Source organism: Mus musculus, chromosome 13 (genome assembly GCF_000001635.26).
Source record: "Mus musculus strain C57BL/6J chromosome 13, GRCm38.p6 C57BL/6J".
NCBI lineage: Eukaryota > Metazoa > Chordata > Mammalia > Rodentia > Muridae > Mus > Mus musculus.
The window spans coordinates 111,442,811-111,458,572 of record NC_000079.6 but is presented as its reverse complement, the minus strand read 5'-3'; the positions used below and the strand labels follow the sequence as shown (position 1 = coordinate 111,458,572).

At 36.4% G+C, this 15,762-nt stretch overlaps 1 protein-coding gene across 9 annotated transcripts in view; it reads left to right on the top strand.

The window, feature by feature from the left end:
• Gpbp1 (GC-rich promoter binding protein 1) overlaps positions 1-15,762 on the top strand; it is a 64,449-nt gene that overhangs the window by 31,556 nt on the left and 17,131 nt on the right. For 3 of the 9 annotated variants that reach the window (NM_001361925.1, NM_028487.5, XM_006517772.2), the window contains 4 exons: positions 5,077-5,200; positions 5,326-5,549; positions 9,574-9,640; positions 10,618-10,677. Coding sequence is in view for 7 of the 9 variants with exons in the window: in NM_028487.5 (NP_082763.3) it covers positions 5,077-5,200; positions 5,326-5,549; positions 9,574-9,640; positions 10,618-10,677 (475 nt within the window). In the remaining 2 variants the exon portion in view is untranslated. The remainder of the gene's footprint in view (positions 1-5,076; positions 5,201-5,325; positions 5,550-9,573; positions 9,641-10,617; positions 10,678-15,762) is intronic. The other 6 variants (NM_001361926.1, NM_001122963.2, XM_030247435.1 and 3 more) reach the window with 3 other exon arrangements.

Sequence of the window (15,762 nt, the reverse complement as noted above, 5' to 3'; positions counted from 1 at the left end):
GCAAGTGCTCTACCACTAGTAACCCTATGCCCTAGTCCATCTTGAATTTTTTTTTTTTAAAGATTTTTTTAAAAATTTATTTATTACATGTAAGTATGTAAGTACACTGTAGCTATCCTCAGATACTCCAGAAGAGGGAGTCAGATCTCATTACGGATGGTTGTAAGCCACCATGTGGTTGCTGGGATTTGAACTTCGGGCTTTCGGAAGAGCAGTCGGGTGCTCTTACCCACTGAGCCATCTCACCAGCCCCATCTTGAATTTTTTATATAGGCAATCATTTTTGAATACTAACTTTTTGTGTCTTTTTACAGTTTTGTTTCTTATTTGTATTTTACTGCACTGGCAATTTTTCAGGAGACTTTGAAAAGTCTTGCATTGTATCTTTTTTTTGCAAGCAAATAAACATATATTCTACTGTTTTGGGATGTTAGGTAGGAGACAAGTATATGACTAGTGACTTAGCAAACAGTAAAACTGAAACAGGCACTGGTTTGTCTTGCTTCCTGAGGTCTTTGGAGGTTTACAACAGGAAGGAGGGGCCTAGGAAGGTACTTCCTTTGCATCTAGTCTATAGAATCATCTACATTTATGGTAAACCTGTTTTTGCCAGGTGGTGATAGTCAACACTTTGAATCCCAGTACTTTGTGGGTAGAGACAAGCAGTTCTCTGTGAGTTTGAGGCCAGCCTGGTCTACAAAGCCAGTTCAGGACAGCCAGGGATACATAGAGGAAACCCTGTGAGCTAAAGGGATCTGCAACCCTATAGGTGGAACAACATCATGAACTAACCAGTACCGCGGAGCTCTTGACTCTAGCTGCATATGTATCAAAAGATGGCCTACTCGGCCATCACTGAAAAGAGAGGCCCATTGGACACGCAAACTTTATATGCCCCAGTACAGGGGAACGCCAGGGCCAAAAAGGGGGAGTGGGTGGGTAGGGGAGTGGGGGTGGGTGGGTATGGGGGACTTTTGGTATAGCATTGGAAATGTAAATGAGCTAAATACCTAATAAAAAATGGAAAAAAAAAAAAGAAAACCAAAAAAAAAAAAAAAAAAACCAAAAACTCCAAACATAAAACCTTACTCTTTGTTTCAGAGGAGGTTGCTATTTGATGTTCATTCATGCAAGCATGACTGTAAGAGATGGTCCATGGGAAAAGTAATAGTGGTATTGGTATTAAAAAAAAATTGGATGGGGGATGCACAGGATGGGTACATAGTAGATTTCCTCTCCCAACTACCTACTTATCAGTCCTTACACACTCTTTGCTGAACCTGACTTTTCATGTGATGTTTTAGTTTTGTCAAATACTGATCAATGGCTGGAACCATTTAATTTGTCTGGTACAACATGTAATTATTATTCCTAGCAGCTCAGGAGGTGGCCAGAATTCACCAAGCTGTGGAAAAGTGCTGGATGATGGAGCTGTGTAGGTGATATACTTTCTTTTTCTGGACAGACAAGATAGGCAGCTTAAAGTAACCTAATATTAGGTGTTACTGTTGCACAATATAACCAAACCCAAAAGTTGGATCTAGACAAGCCTATGGAGGGAAGCTAGAGAGAGAAGGGTTAAGAGATTGATTCCAGACCGGGCAGTGGTGGCATATGCCTGTAATCCCAGCAGTTGGGAGTCAGAAGCAGGTCGATTGAGGCCAGCCTGGTTTCTACAGAGTGAGTTCCAGGACAGCCAGGACTGTTGGGAGAGGAAATCTACCATGTACCCACCCTGTACACAGAGAAACCCTGTCTTGGAAAAAAAAAAAAGAAAGAAAAGAAAAAAGATTAATTCCAACATGCAAATACTGTACTTAATGAACATTTGTCACTCCAGTTTTGAGGTTGTTTTGTTAATGATAGGTTAAGTGTCCAATAGGTTTTTCTTCTGTTTAGAATGGGCTCTGGTATAAAATGATTAAGACCTTGTATTTTGGTGTACACTCAGCAAAGAGTGTACAGACTCTTTGGACCCATGGTAGATTGACCCTCACAATAACTGTGACAAATAGCACATAGCTAAATGTAACTGGTGATGTTAAATGTCAAGTGGACAAGCAGTACCAGCTCCTCTTTTCATCCATGCCAGATTTTTAGTTAAGGTGCTTTTAAACAGTCACAAGTAGGTAATCTTGAGCTTGATAAAATGCTTTTTTCCTCCTTTCACAGAGATGATATCCTGCCCTGCTCCCCACCCCCACCCTTCAGCAGCTATTTGAGGGGCAAGGCTCAGCACTCCAGGGGCAGAGGGGCAGGGGTGGGGAAAGGGGCAAGGAGTTTCAGGCCAGCCTGGTTGAGTTCTGGGACATCCAGAGCTACATAATAGACTGTTTTAAAGCAAAGGACCTAACTAAAATGTTGAATATAACTGAGTTTGGTGTACAACTGTTATCTGAAGGATAAGACAAGGCATAGGGATTTCCAGGAGATTCAGGCCAGCGTGGACAATAGAGCATGACTCTGAAGCATGGCTCTTGTAAGGAGTGGAGTATTGCTGAATGCTGCCTTCCATGCATGGCATGGCTGTTCACTCTTGATTTCATAGCAATTGTGAAACACAAGATTTTGCCTGCTCTCCTGGTGTTAGGAATGGGAGGGACTAAACAAATTCTCTCTCACCCCTTCCCTAGAATGTATAGGTAGCCAGTGGTTGCTGATAGAGCAAACATTTTCTTCACTGATGTAGCACTGTTAAGATGCCCATGCTGCTGTAAAAAGCCACCACTCTTGCTCATAAGAAGCTAAGAAACCTTAATGAAATGCATTGGGTCACCAGAAAAATGACAGAAAAAGGTAGAAAGGGGGATTAGCAGGAGTAGGAGACGAGAGAGATGGGCATAAGTACGATCAAAATGTAAGTGCCAATAGCTCTGTGTATCCAATAGCATTGAATAGGTTTTTTTTTTGAGACAGGGTCTTTCTTTCTGTAGCCACTACTGTCTAGCACTCAGATCCCTCTGCCTTGCTCTAGTACTGGGATTACAGGCCTATACTGTGTTATTTATAGGTTTTTTTCCCTTTCTCTCTCTCTCTCTCTCTCTCTCTCTCTCTCTCTCTCTCTCTCTCTCTCTCAATGTCTGGCTTTATATGTCTGTGTGAGGGTGTCAGATTTTGGAATTACAGACAGCTTTTGAGCTGCCATGTGGGTACTGAGGATTGAACCTAGGTTCTCTGGTAAAGCACTCAATGTCCTTCCTTATTCCCCAAGCTATCTCTCTCTCCAACCTCTATTATAGGCATTGATATATAATGTCAGATAATTTTTGTTGGAAAGTCATGATAGAGGATTTTATTGATGATTGTTAAGTGTTCTGGTGGTTTTTATTTTCACTTTGCTTTAGTAGTATATTAAGGGTATATTAAGGAAATTGAGTAGTTCTGTATTTATTTAAAGATAGTACATAAGGATTGGGATGTAGCTCAGTTGGTAGATAGAGTACTTGCTTAGCATTCATGATGTTCTGGTTCAGTTCCCAGTACCAGATAGACAGGGCATTGGTGATATACCCCTGTAGTTTTAGTGGAGACCTTCAGGCTTCACTCAGGTGGTCTGGGATGGGGTATCATGGGACCTTCCATATATGTAAGCACAGAGTTATGATGTCCCTGTGACTCTTCAAAAGGTTTTGTTATCTTCTTTATCCTCATTAATCTGAGGAAAACAAAAGAGATGTTTGGGATTTCATTGTGTCAGTCTGTACAGCCAATTTAGGATAAACTTTTCCTAAATGACTAAGGTATCTATCTATGTGGGTAGTTGAGCAGAGATGAATTCAAGGGTAAGGGCAGCAAAGGAGTGGATACTGTGAAGGAAGAGATGCAAAGCCTCTTGCCCTGCTTAATTACCTTTTAGGATGGATGTCTGCAAGGCCAAGTAGGAGTTTTGCTTTTAGCAAAAGATTTCAAGTCATTAGTAAGTCTATGGAGCCATTATAACTCACATGTCAGAGGTTTTGATGGTCTCAAGTTAATGACTTTTAAATCGTTTAAAATTAAGGTTTACTTACATTTTTCTTCCTTAGATATTATTTTTTTCAGTCTTTCTTCATTTCTCCAGATCTAGACAAGTATGAGCTTCTTGTTTTGTTTGTTCATGAATTTTACATCTTTTTAAAGAAGCTCCCTTGTCTTAAGGCCAGCATAACCTTTTAGGCTTCTTGGCCCACTAAGGATACATATTGAGACTTTGTCTTGAAAGAGAAGAAAAGAAGAAAGAAGGGGAAAGGGAGAAAGGGAAAGGAAAGCAAAGAAAGACAAGCAGACACTACTATATCTAGCTTGCATTTCTGATGATGTATAAATCTCCATTAACATCAGAAGTTTTTGAAGTTGGGAATTTTGATTGTGATTATATCATTTATATATATTTTAAGTAACAATTATAAGTAGCATGTACTTTTATAGTTGTAATTTTTGTAATAGTTTTTCTGTGTTTTTTTCCTCCTCTTTTTGTACTTACTACTTTATGAAGAGTCTAGGAAAATTCCGAATGTTTCACACTTAACAACAATTTTTATTTTACTTGTTCCTCCTCCTTTTACTTTTTTCTCCTGGTTTTGGTTTTGGTTTTGATTTTTCAAGACAGGGTTTCTCTGTGTAGCCATGGCTGCCTGGAACTATCTCTATAGGCCTTGAACTCACAAAGATCACCTGCCTCTGCCTCTGCTGGGAGTAAAGGTGTGTGCCACCATACCTAGCTGACAATTTCTCTTGCTGTGGAATAAAACAGAATGAAAAGGTTTATATCAAGTAGAATGTAGTACAGATTATTATACTATGTTACAAGAAAAATCAGTACATTTTAACTTGTTTTTCTTAGAGTATTTTATTGTTTCTATTGCTATAATTATTGGAAAAATAGAGGTAGTTCTTGAAATTTTCAGGAAAATGTACATTTTTTTCCCTGCAAAGCAGAAGAAAAAAAAAGAATAATGTTATTTTTCATACGTATTTCAAATACCTTGGAAGTAACTGCCTGTATTCTTAATCATTTAAATTATTAGACATAAGTTAGTGTGTTACTGGTTTTAAAGTTAAATTTAGGTTTAATAAATGTATTTGTATTTCTTGTAGTCATCATTGAATTTTGAGAAGCACTCTGAAAATTTTTCATGGACAGAAAATCGTTATGATGTGAGTCGTCGACGACACAATTCTTCAGATGGCTTTGATTCTGGTATTGGACGTCCTAATGGAGGTAATGTTCTAAGGAATAATAGAACGCATGATTTTTTTCATAACCTTTAGGATGTTTTGATTGCTATTCAGTCATTAAGTGTAACTATCTTTGAATTTATATTACTTTACTGTTATCAAATAAAGGTAATTTTGGGAGGAAAGAGAAAAATGGATGGCGTACGCATGGCAGAAATGGTACAGAAAACATAAATCATCGTGGGGGATACCATGGTGGAAATTCCCGTTCTCGTAGCAGTATTTTCCATTCTGGAAAAAGCCAAGGACTACATGAAAACAGCATCCCTGACAATGAAACTGGGAGGAAAGAAGACAAAAGAGAACGCAGACAGTTTGAGGCTGAGGATTTTGTAAGTTTTTCATAATTTTAATACAAATGATGTTTCTGCAGGTGCCATTTTAGTATCAAGGCACTCGTAGGGTGTTTTTTTAAATGAGTACAGGCAATCATCTGTAGCGTCATCCTAAGGTACCTGTCCAGTTGTGGGTATTTAGTACTGAGTAAGGGTTTCATGCCCAGGCTGAGTTGAATTCAAGCATGAGTCACTGTTACCTGGTTCTTTATTTTATGAGGAATCACAGATTTTTTTTTTATTACCTTTTAATTTTTTGTTTGAGCTTGTATGTATGTTGGTGCAGGCTACAGTCTGTTTGTTTGTGGAGGGCAGACTTTGACTCTTAGTGAGACTGGGTCTCACTGCGTAACACTGTATAGCCTAGAACTTGTCATGTAGACCAGGCTGCCAGTTCCAAAGAGGATTACGATTAACTAAGGAGTGATACTCAGCCTAAAAATGTGGGCAGCGTGGAAAAGGAGTCCAAGGAGAATGCTAGTACGGGGAGGCGTCCCCTTCCCTGTTTCCTGCACTCATGAGGTGAAGTTCTGTGTTCTACTATGACCTCCTTACACCAGTGATCAGAGCTTGCTCCTCCTCTGTTCACTTCTTAAAGTATAGTCATGGCCACTAATATAAATTATAATACATAATGTGAAAATATGATACAAATTGTCTTAAACATTGTCCTTATTACTGCTGTTTTGAGACAAGGTCTCACCATAGCTCTTGCTACCCTGGAACTCACAGTATATATATACCAAACCAGCCTTGAACTCACAGAGCCTGTCTCTAAGTGCTGAGATTAAAGGCATGAGCCACTTCATACAGCCTCTAGAGGATAACTTTTGGGAGTTGGTTCTCCTTCTAGAATGTATATCCAGGTGATTGAAGTCAGGTTGGCAAATTGGAGGGCAGGTACCTCTACCTCCTTAGTTGTTTCCCATGGCCACTTGAAACGGTATGTTGACCATTGCTGCCTTAAATCAATTCCCTTCCTCTTTTCTTCCAACTTCTTCCATACTCTTTCGGTATATTTATGTTGGTTTTATTCCTTATAGGAAATTTAGTACTTTACCTTAGAACTAGTAGCCTCATGAATGACCTACTTACAAACCTCATAAACTCTCATTCATGTGTGTGTATTAAATACATGTAAATATGTATGCATACATCATCTTGAAAAGGCATTTTGCTGGTTGATTGAGACATAAGTTTTTCTTTTTTTGGTTTGTTTTGTTTTTAAAATTTTATTTAATGTGTATGAATACACTGTAGCTGTCTTCAGACACACCGGCAGAGGGCATTAGATCTTATTACAGATGATTATGAGCCACCATGTGGTTGCTGGGAATTGAACTCAGGACCTCTGAGAGAGCAGTCAGTGCTCTTAACTGTTGAGCCATCTCTCCAGCCCTGAGAGGTAAGTTTTTAATAGACTGCTCAGGCTAGACTGGTCTGGAAGTTCCTCCTGAGTTAATGAAAGCAGATTTTTCATCTCTAACTTTTCCTTAATCTCAGTATGTGTCTTCTCACTGCACTCTCACTGCACTTCCTAGTTACAGAAAAGTGACCCAGTGAATGGTCTGACTTTTGGGATTTTTGTTGTTTGAGTTTGCTACTATGTAGCTGAGGATCACCTTGAACTGATCCTTCTGCCTTTACTTCCCAATTGCTGGGTTTGTAGGTGTATACTAACCTCTGTGCTTGGCTCTGAGTTATTCCTGATAACATGCTTCATTTATTATTATTATTATTATTATTATTATTATTATTATTGTGGTTGTATGAGTTTGTTGCTGCTCATGAAACATAGAAAATACATTTTAGTATGATAGGTGAGCTGTTCTTATTGAGCTCTTATTCTTAGTGGGAAGACTCAATTAAATTAAAAAATTTAATTAAATGAAAAAATTTGTATTTTGCATAGACTATGAAGAGGAAGTGACTAAATAGCCACTTTGGATAGGGAAGTCAAGAGTCTAACATTGAATCTGGGACTTAATTGATCAGAAGGAACAAACTTTGTCAGCACTATAAAACTGGGAGTGTATGTAGCTCCGTGGTAGGACATGTGTTTCTTCTGTAAGAGGCCCTGCCTGTTTCAGTCCCCAGCACCACTAAGAACCTGGGAAGAAAGGATGCGTCTAGTGTAAGGGGTTTTAGTTTCTAAATATAATGCTTTGACTGGAAGCTTTGATAACTGAAGATAAGGTATTTGGATATTTTTTGGCTGTATTTCAGGTAGCTGAAAGGAAAAAGTGGACATAATGGACTTGAGGCAAGGGAGTGCTTACAAAAAATGAATAGTAATTGATTTATTTTAGATATTATTACCAAGTAACATTGGAAGTTTCTGTACCTTAAAATTTGAATGGTTTGTTTTTCTAGTTCATAATCACCAGAAAATTTAGCTTACACCATCAGACTGGGGATAATAGTGCTCTCTGACAACGCATTAAACAATGTAGTGAATTGAACATTATAGCACATTATAAGCTCTTTTAAAAAAGTGTGTGTGTTTTATGGGATCATAATAAAATTATATTATTTTTTCCTTATCATCCCATATAAACAGTCTTCTTTTTCAAATCAAGTAAGTAAGCTCTTAGTAAAAACTAATGACTGCCTGGCATAGTAGCAGAGGCAGGCTCATCTCTGAGTTTGAGACCAGTCTTGTCTACATAGTGAGTTTCAGGCTAGCCAGGGCTACAGCAGAATGAGACCCTGTTTCAACTCCCCACCCAAAATAAAAAATGCCCCACCCCAATTGCTATTATTTTATTGTCCTTCACCTCCAGTTCTAAGATAGTGGTAATTAGTTATTATAACTTTAGACTTTGAATATAGGCATAGTTATGTATATGTTGGAATATATTTATAAACTATATAGTTTATTGTATATTTAATGCTATAGTATAATTAAAAGGAGATATAGCCAACAAATAATCTTAAAATTCTGTTTTGTTTTCTGTGAAGGAATTAGTTATACTGGTATACATATACATTCTTGTGGGCTTTATAGTAATGTTAATTCTATGCTAATAATAATACATTTCTGTGTATTTTTAAAAATATTTGTACCTGGATTCATTTTTATTCCTCTTAAGTATCTTTCTTAAGGAAAATAGATTGTGTTGCCTGGTTGTAACCTGGTATAATAGTCTAAGTCTTAGGATTCTAGTAGCCATCTCCCAAGATTAGCTTTAGAGTGAGGACTCATTAATGCTTTTATCTCTATTGAGTGATCCCTAACATCCCTTGAAAACAATTTCATACTGTGCTTTGGGAATGTATGTGTTTCTTTCTGTTACTTTATTGAAACAGGGTTTATTTATTCAAGTTACAGAAAAAGCATACAATCCTATTTAGTTCTCTCTATTATTTCTTTGAGACAGGCTCTCTCACGTAGCTCAGACTGTCCTCAATCTTATTATGTACTCAGGATGGCACTCTGAATGCTCTTGCCTCATCCTCAATGTGTTCAGAATGTATGTTTAACAGAAGCAGTCCAATGATGTGCTACCACAGTATAGTTTTCATCTCATTGGTCATAAGTTTATAGTGCAGAAAGTATTATATATCTGTCTGGGGTTTACCATTTACTGCTTTGAACTACTTGACTAAAGTCATTGTTTCCTGTACTTCCTAAATGGCAGCTGCTATAGGGGCCAGGCTCTGAGTTAAATATTGAGTCTGGGTTCTTGGGGGCTTTTGCCTTTTGGTAGTGTTGAATATTAACTCAGGGCCTGGCATGTATTAGACCAGCACTCTGTCATTATGCTACATTCCCACTCTGTGTCTTGTGTTCTCCACTTTATTCCAGATATCTCTCAGGCAGTAAGATGAAGATAAAAAGATTGTCTTTTGTCTCCAACTAGCAATGGTTAGCAAAGAAAATTGAATGCAAAATTTATGGAGAATTAGTTATAGCTAATTCATGTTCCTCAGTTATAAAACATGTGTGATTGTTAAAAGATCTTTGATACGTGAAATTCTTACATACCCTGTTACATTTTAAAATTTAATTTTCTTTTAGCCATCTTTAAATCCTGAATATGAGAGAGAACCAAATCAGAATAAATCTTTAGCTGCGGGTGTTTGGGGTAAGTAATGTTTTATTTAATTTTTGAGGGACAGAATATATTGTATTTGTAGGTTTTCTTGTTTTAGAAAGTACAAAATAGGATACAGTAAAACTCTTTAGTAGCTGCATTTGATGTGCTTAGATACCGAAGTAATATCTTTAAAAAGGAGACTTTGGGGTATAAACTTGATTTGAAATACTTAATTTTACACATGTGAGTACATTATATATTTGATCTTTTTGAGAATGATTCATTGTTAATGAAGTTTTGAGAGCAGCGTAGTGATCTCAAGCAATTCAATATTTAGTTAAATTCCTAGTTTTGTAGTTAAAACTGGCTAACTTGGAAAACAAGTACTTTTAGTCATTGTAACATGAAGTTAATCTTTGTCTGAAGTTGTCTTCTACAGACTGCTTAATTGTGTAGCTTTTTTTGACTAGTCTATATTTGAAATTAATTGATTTAGATTTTTAAAGCTTAATGAGTTTCTGGCAAATAACTCCCTTTTTAAAACTGCTGAGTTTAATTTGATAATATCTTATAGAAGAAACTGAACTCAAAGTACAAATTAGAAAGCTTTTAAAAGATTTAAGTGAAGTTTAAAATAATGAAGCTTTTATAAGATTTCTGAAAAATAAACTTGAATTTGATACCATGTTAAAAGTGCTATCCATTTTAAAACTTGTAGACATGTTCATTTGAAATATTTAAATTGAAAACCAACAACCTGCTATATAAAAGGATTGTGGCTTACGAGAGCATGGCTAGTCCTAATAATGATCATGGCATTATTTTAAACTTTGCCACTTTCCATGCTGGTCTTAATTGTATTTATGAGATGAAACTGGGAAATTAGTTTGTTTTTATTTGCTCTCCCTCTTAATTTAATGTCTTTTGAGGGTGGGGGAGGGGGTGGTCAGACATTTTTGTTAGAACCATGTGAATGGCATTGTTTTTTCTGTATTGCAAATTAGTATTTCTACCACTCTCCCCAGGCCTACACGCCCAGACACACACATACCCAACCAAAAAAATCTCCCAAGCTCCTCTCTTAGGTATGTTTCCTTATTATTCAGTTTTTCTGGGAACAACTGATTGCATAAGAATATAGAATCACCTGAAAAGTGTTAAATAGACTCTCTAAGAAATTAGGGATGATTTGGATTTTAGTGGAATGCAAGTAAATTTTAAAAATCATGAATGTCAGCATTTGTCATATAAACTATAAGATACTATTGTGGTACTGTCCGTGCTTGACTTAATTTTAGATAGATTTAAAGACAGACAGCTTTGAAAACTAGACTAAATGTATAAAGATTATGGTTCTGTTGTTTCTCTTGATTAAAGGATTTTGAATACTAGTCGAAAAGATATTTAAAGGAGAGGTAAACTCTTTGTTTATGTAAACTAAGATATGTGTCTGCATTAAAACTAAAACAAAAGGTTAATTGTGGAATGGTTAATGCCTAAATTTTGAGTGCTTCCCATCGGAGTACAATGAAACTCTTATTGTATCATAAGACACACTATTCCTTTCTCATTTAATGCCCTGGGTTCCCAAGCATGCTTTTCCTCAATGCAACATTTAGAGTAGCTATGTTCCTGAGGAGGATGAAAGGATTTTAGCAAAGACTTCAGTAGAACTTTTCTAATGGTACTACCAGGTAAGCAAGAAATTTAGTATTTATAAAGTGAAAAAAATTGTTTCCCAAATTATGACTTTGTCAATCGCAAATGGCCTATTCTTAATATAATACTCAAATTTAAAAACAACTTGAGGGAAATTAAGTTATTTAAAATAAAGTTATTACCTAAGTGTTTTACTTAGGATTTAGCTGGCTTTATTGGGAACATCTGCACCCAAGCTTATATACTTAGGGCTACAGTAGTGGTTTGTCTTAACCTGTATCAAAGCTATATTTGGTTAAAAAGGGTTAATGGCTGTTACGTAATCTCTGTGTTCTTAATAACACGATGCTGAAATTGCAATTCAAGGTACTTGGCAGTGTGTAACAGTGAGGGTTGAGGAGCAAGGAGAAAGAAAGCTGAGTGTATGTGTAAGCAACTGAGGATACAATGGCTGTTGGTAGATTTTGCAACTGTCAAACGTCCTAATGACTGCTATATGTGAATAGCACATCACCAGGATTGTTCTTGGAAGTTAGTGCTTAAGACACAAAGTCATGGAAGTCTTCTGGTCAACATTTAGATTTGTATGTGATAATATGACGACTGTCTGTGATTTTTTGCTCATAGCTGGTATAGTACTTTTTGGTATAAGGCACATTATTAAAATCTTTTTGTTTAGCCTTCTAAACTAAAACAACTCTCAAAACTACCATTACATAAACAAAAACAGAAACACAAGTCATTCTTCTCGTTGACTGGAGAACCGGAACAGTCAGCCAAACAGTACAGATGGAGACGTGAGATAGTATTATAGTGATGGGTCATTCTGCTTGAGTACTGAAATACGTTCCTTTATTGTCTGTGTTGTGTAAAAGCAGTGAAAAATATAACATAAGAAAAAGGGAATTGAGCAGTTTTAAGCCTGAGTAGACAAGTTGAAAGTAAATGTTTTGTCAGGAACATAACTTGCTTGGTACATAACTTGGGTATGCTGGCACACAGTTGTAATCCTAATATTTTGGAAGCACAGACAGTTAACAAACTGCACCCCCTTAAACCCCTTGCCTCTTTACTCTCCCCTACGTAGCCTCTTGAGGCAGGTCTTCAGGGCTGCAGGGCTTTCTGCCAGGTGGTATGGCATTACACATGGCTCGTGAAGTATCTTAAGTGTAGTCTTTATATGAATAGAGTAGGAGATCTCATTAAAGGAAAGTCATTATATCTGTTGGTACTAATGCAAACTTAATTGATTAAAACAGCTGCAGATCAAAACAGATTTGTTAAATAAGAACATTGAAACCCAGCAAAACCCAGTGTGTGTTTGTTTTTTTAAAGAAATAATGTTTAGCAAATTGTTTTTCTCTGTTAAAATAAATTCACACTAGGAATTTAATTGGTTGATGTAGAGTCTTTTGAGCCTGATATATTGTCATTGTCATAGGAATTTTGAAATTATTTTGAAAATGTACTTCAAATTCTCCTTTCTTTCTACTTGGTTGTGTGCATTTATACAATTTTATTTTATTTTTTATTAAAATTGACCCTTCTGTTAAGACAGAAATCTAAAGTAGTCTCAACTCAGTGCTAGCCTTGGCTCAACTTGGAAATAAGTATATTGCAAGTTTCTTATCTGGACCATTCAGGGGATACTATCCATTTTGAAAATAACTGATATGCCAATATCTGGATTTCCATTTTCTCCACCAGTATAGTTGTTAAGACCACTGGCTTTGAAATCAGCTAGATCTAGGTCCTGGCTTTATATCTTATTTATATATGATAGATAACTTAATTTCTTTATTTTTGAGTGAATTCTCTTATTTGAAAGATGAGGATGATCACAAAACACAAAATTACTGCTTTTGTTTTCTTACTCTGAAGACTTTTATCATGACACAAATGTTTGGACAATATCAATTGCTTTGTTCACATCCTATAAGTGAAAGGAATTAGAAAATCATTAAAAGGCAAAAGTGAAACTAATAGATAGTAGACCAGAAAGGAAGTAATAAAGACAGTGATAGAATCAGATTGTGTGCAGTGGGTACCTCTATGAAGACGATATTGAGAAACAAAGAGATTTGATCAATGAATTGAAATGTTCAAGATCTGTAGCCAGATTGTCTTCAAATGCTTATTAGTCTGCCTGTCTCAACTACCTGAGTTTATTATATGAAGCAGTGTTCTGATTTTTCCTAAAACATTTAGCCAGTTTTCCCCTACTAGTGACTTTGTATTAACATTTTTTTTGTATTGGTAGTTATAAAGGCATACATGACAAGATAGCAATAATAAGTCACCTACTTTAAGATTAGTTATTTAGGAGGCTAGTAGGAAATAATAATATGAAAATTTCAAACACATTTATCTTTAGGTATTCTTGAATGGAAGTTCATTAAGTTTAACAGTTGACAAAGATCTGAGATAATTTTTGAATCTAAAAGGTTAATGCTTATGGAGATATATAGGAATTGGGAAATAATGTGAGGAGACAGAATAAATTAGTATAAAATGCATGTAGCTGTACAAATTAAGATTTGTCTAGCACTCCTTTCATTACTTTGAGGTCATTGTTTCAATAAAGAGTGTAGGAGTTTTGATGCAGGTTAGGTCCAGACTTGACCACAGAGAACAGAAGAGAATGTGGGGTTTCTGCTTTGTTATTCTCCACATTATTCCAGGTAGGTTACCTCACTGAATCTGGAGCAGTGCTGGCAGCCAGTAAGAGGCAGTGGTGCTCTTGTCTCTACTCCCCACAATGCTAGGGTTATAGGCACACATAGGGTCACATCAACTTTGATGTAGGTGTTAAGGGCTTGAACTTTGGTCTTTATGGTTGCAGGGAGCTCTTTGACCCACTGAGCCATCTCTCTAGTCTTTAAAGCTTCCTTTAAAGAATTGCACTTTTTATTATTTTGTGGTTGGTGTACACAAATGGCAGTGGTGCATGTAGAGGTTACAAGGCAGCTTGTGGAAGTCACTTCTGTCTTTACAACACTTAGATCCATGGGAATTAAAACTCAGTTTGTCAGGTGTGGTGACAACTGTCCTTACTTGCTGAGTTATCTCACTGGTTTCAAGAAATTTTCTTAACCAGGCAACGTTTGTATAGTTTATTCAGAATAGCTTTATAGGATATAAGTAGGCCCTTTTTTATTTTTTATTTTTCTTATAGTTGTTTTCTGTTTTTGTTTGTTTGTTTGTTTGTTTGTTTTTTTGAGAGAGGGATTCTCTGTGTAACAGTCCTGTCTGACCTCCAATTCAAATCACAGTGATGCACCTGCCTCTGCCTCCTATGTTCTGAGATTAAAGGCGTGTGCCACCACTGCATCCCTCCACTCCCACCCCTTTTTACTTTTACATGTTAACATTAAGTTCTAGGAAAAACATACCTTTTGAGTTGTTACTGTTGTACAGATAGCATATCCCTTTTTGTGTGTTTTGTATAAGTTATTTAAATATAAGATAAGACTGCTTTTTTGTTTGTTTGTTTGTTTTGTTTTAAGATTTATTTTATTTATATGAGTACACTGTAGCTGTCTTCAGATATACCAGAAGAGGTCATCAGATCCCTTTACAGATGGTTGTGAGCCACCATGTGGTTGCTGGGAATTGAACTCAGGACCTTTGTAAGAGCAGTCAGTGCTTTTAACTACTGAGCCATCTCTTCAGCCCCAACAAGACCGCTTTTTATAAGTGAAAGACCAACTCTATAAATGGTACAATATGGTTAGATCTACTTAGAAGTTAGTATTAGAGTTTGATAATCATGTACAAAACCCTATTTTTCTTTGCATCGTAACACAACTCTTCACTCTTAATTCCTTATCATCTTCAGAGACTTTTGTCATCTCTTACTTTTGCTACTTAGTCTTCTGAGAGTGATTTCTTAGGCTTCACCTTTCTTCTTTATAGGGAAGTCCATCATTCTTTGCACTGAGGACCTCATTGAAGAAACAGCCAGAATATTTCTTGCTTCAAGGAATCCAATTTTAGGAAAGGTGAAATTTGTAGTCAGAATCAATTTGAGGCTCAAAAACAAACTAAAACAAAAGCGAATGTCTGTATACTCTGTATTTTCTGCTTCCTACTGTTCTTATCCCACATTCCTTTTTTGAGTTAGGGTCTCAGTATGCAGTGCAGGCTGACATGAGCCTTGTGACTTTTCCCTCAACTTCTCAAACCTTGGGTATGCAGGCATGTACCAACTACCACATCTGTCTTGTGTTTTTAAAAATCAATGATGACTAATATTTATAAAAGTTTTATTTGTTAATATGTTTTCAACCTTTGTCAAACCATTTTCTTTAAAAACAGAGAATAGGTTGTGAATTACATAATTTTGGCTGGAAAAGCTCTGTTTTACTTCCATCCTATCTTGACATTTTCATTTCACCGCTTCTGAGAGGCTACAGGGCAGATTATTAGATCACGCTCAGCTGGTACGTTTCTCTGTGCCCACTCTAAACTGAATCTTTTCCCTTCCCATCTACCTTTGGCAGTATGTATTG